This window comes from Rhagoletis pomonella, unplaced genomic scaffold (genome assembly GCF_013731165.1).
Source record: "Rhagoletis pomonella isolate Grant_MI unplaced genomic scaffold, Rhpom_1.0 Rhpom_scaffold_00011, whole genome shotgun sequence".
NCBI classification, from domain to species: Eukaryota; Metazoa; Arthropoda; class Insecta; order Diptera; family Tephritidae; genus Rhagoletis; species Rhagoletis pomonella.
Genome location: NW_023458565.1, coordinates 21250325 through 21255551, shown reverse-complemented (window position 1 = coordinate 21255551; position 5227 = coordinate 21250325). Strand labels below are relative to the sequence as shown.

General features: G+C 39.3%; 2 protein-coding genes across 2 annotated transcripts in view; both read right to left on the bottom strand.

The window, feature by feature from the left end:
• LOC118746826 overlaps positions 1-5227 on the bottom strand; it is a 304681-nt gene that overhangs the window by 295205 nt on the left and 4249 nt on the right. The gene's annotated exons all lie outside the window — the stretch shown is intronic.
• The window catches only part of LOC118747208, a 48345-nt gene continuing 43882 nt past the window's right edge, over positions 765-5227 (bottom strand). Inside the window, exon 7 of the mRNA XM_036481198.1 lies at positions 765-867. Coding sequence (XP_036337091.1) covers positions 765-867 — 103 coding nt within the window. The remainder of the gene's footprint in view (positions 868-5227) is intronic.

Sequence of the window (5227 nt, the reverse complement as noted above, 5' to 3'; positions counted from 1 at the left end):
CAAATACTAATGCATGAAAATCCTAACCTCAAAAAAATCACCCGTTACATAGCATGTACGTACATATGTATGTATGTACGAATTCATACCAAAATTTGATAATCTAAGATTTGTGCAAGTAATACAAATGTGTACAATTACATGGCACTAGCGAGGCAAAGCCACTACACAACAACAACAACAACAACCAAACAACATATTGGATACGCCGCGAATTGGCGCGCCGCATGAAAGCAGAACACATCACGAATTGCATGGACGTAATTGTGGCTGCGTCAAATCTTGAAGCTCAATACTTGCACTCTCGCTGGCACAAATACTACAAACATTGAGAAAGGTAAGTACCTACAAAGCTATATTGCAAGCATATGTAGATGCAACTGTATGCACCAGCAATCGCAATAACATAAGGACAACGAACTTTCCTTTCCAAACATACACACACATATACATTTGTACGTACTTATGTATGTACATATCTATGCCTGCATCTATGATCCGGCAAATGTACGTACTCACATAAATGTATTTACTTTCATGTTCCCTTATTCAAATGCATCTTATGCACCACATACACACCCATTAGCATACATACATATGTATGGATATGCATTTGCACCAACCAACCAACATATGTATGTATCTATGTACGTTCATATCTACTCGTACACTTTGTAGTCAACGAATTCGTGCTAAAGTATAACTGGAAGGATTTTAAACACTTTGTCTCGCCCACATGTCAATACTCGCAATACATAATTCACCTAAGGCTGCGTTGCGTGCGTTTGTGCAGATGGCATAACACTCGTCGTCGTCGTCGTCGCCTGTCGTACACGGTGTGTCGCAGTGCGCAAATACTCGTGCATTCTGGTGATGGAGAGGAGAGCAAAATGCAAAAGAAGAATGGAAGACGTAAGAAGGAAGAGTGGTTGAAGTTATCAGTTGCATATTGTGTGCATTTTTTTTTTTATTTGCTTGCTTACTCAAGTAGTTAGCAGCGTTTAGTTGCTCTTATACTTTGAAAATTACTATAAACAATATTGTTGAAATATTGTACAAAACGGATGTACCTACATACATACATACATAACTACGGAAAGGCTTAACTTCAATTTCTTATGCGGTCCCTCGGGCACACGTAAAACGATTGATGAGTGTGCTCTTAAATGCACACTGATTACCTCAACGCCGTCTTGCGGGCTTGTGCTATTGATTTTCTTATCATCTACCAACACCTACTTATGAAGTTGAGCAATTTTTTTATGGTAGTCCAAATTCTGCAGGAAGACGATAGGTACTTATAAGCAATCATGAGACATTTTCTCTAGGGTTTGCTTCACCAGCCGGCAAAGGCTACAGTCCGTGTTTTCAGAAGGTTACTTCTTACCAATATACATAGTTTCTTAAAATGCAGTGTTGTGCAATGAACACAGGAAAAATCTAACATTAAGCAATCGTTAAGAAATTCCACGAGTGTGAGTTCCCATCTCATGGGGTGCCTTTTTACCTTTGACATAAGCCATTGGGCAATAATTTCAGACTCCTCCAACCTACCCACCCACTCTTTTTTCGGGTCTCCCTGTGCCCTTTTTCCCTCTCCCTTCTAAGGGCATCACAATGGACAGTTTAGTCGAGTCCAAGTGTGCCTCCATATACGGAGGCAGCCCATTTCCCTAATCTAACCTAATCTCCAAACTTCTTAGACCACTTCTGTTATCTTTCGAAAGACCGGAGAGAAGTTACAGACCATAGAGTTTCCGTTGTGCTTCGCAGTTTATGAAAATATCAGACTTTTCGTTGCCATGCAACTTTTTAATTTCAAAAAATTCCACCTGGGCTACGGACAGAGTCCTGCGACTGATACATAGGTATATTTACTAATACCTATGTCCAGATATCCCTGATTCAGTATTCTTAACTGTAAACCTAACAAGAGACATTTGATAAATCGTTGTGTTTATGTCCCTTGATGGGTTCGTTTAAGGAATTATAGAAGACTCCTTAAACAGGCGCGATGTGGTATAGTCCTGTACGATATACGGTGCTTAATACCATGACAAAAAAAGGAAGGACGCTCCGCTGGCTTGGCCATGTCGTTCAAATGGACTCCGATTCTCCAGCTCGGAAAGTTTTCAACTCTGAACCCGCTGGTGGTAGCAGAGAAAGAGGGAGGCCCCCACTGCGTTGGAAAAACCAAGTGGAGAAGGGCTTGGCTTCACTTGGCGCCAGTTGGCCCAGAAGAGAAATGACTGGCGTGCTTTGTTGAACTCGGCGAAAATCGCTTAGGCGGTTACAGCGTCAAATAAGAAGAAGATGATTCACATCGTCTTCATGTAGTTTTTTATCACTTAACAAACCAAAAGCTTCTAATTATTTAGATGCTAGCCAACGAAGAGAAGTCCCGCACACGGACCAAATAACTATCACTAACGCTTTGTTGCCTATTTCAAAGGCCGCATGACTGGTACAGTGGGATACGATTCCTAGTCATGATATCTACATTTTCACCGAAAGCCAGGCGGCTATTAAATCTCTGCGAAAGAGTTCGCTGACTTCAAAAGCAGTTGCTCTCTTTTCGGGGTACCTGACCATTGCGACATTCACAGAAAATTGCAAGGCTGACGAACTTGTGCGTCATGGAACGACACTGCCTGATACAGATATAAGGGATACTCTCGGCATCCCTCTTAAAATATGTAAACTACACGCAGGTAGACTGGGCGCGCCCTGAAACGACTACTGCAGAAGCTGTATGGATGAAAACGAAGAAGAAACCATCTCACATCTTATCTGCCATTGTCCGGCTCTATCAAAATATGTAGATGCACTTTTTCCTAAGCACCAAATGGTTCATAGAAGAACAGGGATAGATGAAAACCTCATGCAGTATGACAAAAGACCTTGACTCTTAGTGAGTCCAATTAGGACTACCGCTCAACCAAATAAATATTGTAAAATTCGTGGCAAATATTTTCGTAGAACATGTTAACCAATTAACTCCCACCTGAAAAGGTCGTTTTGACCCTTACTTGAAGAAACCCCGGAAAGAAGCAAATTTGGAAGTTCGTTAGAGTAAAAAAAAAAATTTCTTCGGAAAATTTTTCTAGGGATCTTCTCAGGCAAAAGCTCCATTTCACCAACGTAAAAGTCTCTAAAAAAATAAAATAAAAAAACAGCAAAAAAACCTTGGCTTTTTTACAATTTTTTTTTTTGTTTTTGAGTTTGACTGTTATTCCTTCCTGGCATAGATTTTTTGTGGTTTTCAACTAGGTTTTAGTATGTAACATTTATTTATTAACTGGAACAGGAGAATAGATTTTCTTCAAAATCGCGACTTTTTCTGCACTTTGCGCTAAAAAATTTAGTACAAACAAACAAATTTCAAAAATCGCGCCTCTTGCAAATTTTATTAGCTTTTATTAAACAATAATAATAATCAAAGAGAGTGAAAAATTAAGGCTCCAGTGCATTGTGAACAATAAATGCCAATTTTAAACCACTGTGCAATGATCTACCACAAATGGCTTCATTGCCTTGATTGACGACAAACAAGGTTGTGTTGAGTGTTTGGTGGCAGTTACTGAAAGGAAATTGCTCATTATGAACTGCTACAACGTGGCGAAGTGATCAATTCGGTTCGCTACTATGTACCAAATGAGGAAATCAAGACGGGGCGAAGGAGAATTGGCTGGCCATCATGACAATACCAGGCTAAATGGTCGGAAATTGATTGGGAAGTTTTAATGTGTCCACTGTATAGCTCGAACCGTCTGATTCACAATGGTTTTGGTCTCAGAAAACCTCTCTTGATGGTAAAAAACTGACGGACCTATGAGCCACTGAAAATTACCTGGCCAACTTTTTCGCCGATAAACCACAGATTCTGCACCGATGGAAATATAGAGCTAACCGAAAAATTACAGAATGTCACAGATAATAATGGCAAATATGTACTTCCTAGACTCAAATTGAATTTCAGTAAACAAAATTTCAAAAATTTACTAAAAAATTCGCAGGGCCTTTCATATGACCTATACTTATGTAAGAAATTTACCTATGGCGTATGTGAGTATATTAGAGTGGTACAAAAAAATAAAAATTTTCCGAGATAGGGTTTGGGCACCTTAAAAAATTTTTCCTCTTGCCGAAAGAGGTACGGGCTTCGAACTTTAAGTTTCTGAGAATAAATTTAGAGGCTGCTTATCAAATATTTACATATACATATGTATTTTACTCTATAAGTACTTAATAATCTCTAATAATAGATTGGCGCTAACACATATGTTAGTGTTTGGCCGAGCTTCTCCTCCAATTTGTGGCGTGCGTCTTGCTGTTGTCACACAAAGAAGAGGGACGTACAGTTTTACGCCGACTCCGAACGGCAATTTGATTTTTATGGGAAGCTGTTTTTCATGGCAGAAAGGCACTCGGGGGTTCGCCATTACCAACCGAGGGGCGACCGCTGTTAAGAAATATCCTTTCTTCTAAATTTTTTGCGCGATGTTGCTTTGACCAGACATGAACCCAGGCGCTGCGGAGTGGAGACACTGCTTACCGCTACACCACAGCGATGTAGTTTTCGGAAGACAAAAAGAGCTTACCGATTGAAAAATATTGCTTTTCAAGAATTCTATACAATTTCTATGAAAATTAGTTTTTTTTTCGCCATATAAAATAGATGGGAAACTTTGAGCGCTTTGAGCCACCTCTAAATCTTTTTTGATTTACATAAAACTTTGTATAGCTTAGTTTTTAGGCTATTCACACATTTCTATGGGGGTGAGACCTAGAATACGAGCTCTTTTCGAAATAAGAGCCACCCTAATGTACATATGCATGACTCTTCTTAGTAATACTAGCGGCAACTTGAAAAATAGGTCACTTGGTTGGTTAAAAATTCAGAACTCCACCTAGCGATTTCTGCTCGAGCTGTTCTGGAGACATACAAGTACACCAGGCCCGGTCGCAAGGGGATCTCAAATATTTAAGATCTCTTTTCAGAGATAATAGTCGAAAGTTCTAGCTTTAATTAAAGCCAGAAAGGTTCTATCGCCTTTTCTTTCTTTGCCAGAGCTTTTAAAATATTTAAAAAAAAATCGCGATTTTTTGACACTTTGACCTCGTTTTTTTCACAATTTAGCGCAGATGGATTCGTAATCAGCAGAAAAAAAAAATATATGAAAAACAGCTTGACTTTGTTTCAATCGCATACCTACAGATCCAAAAA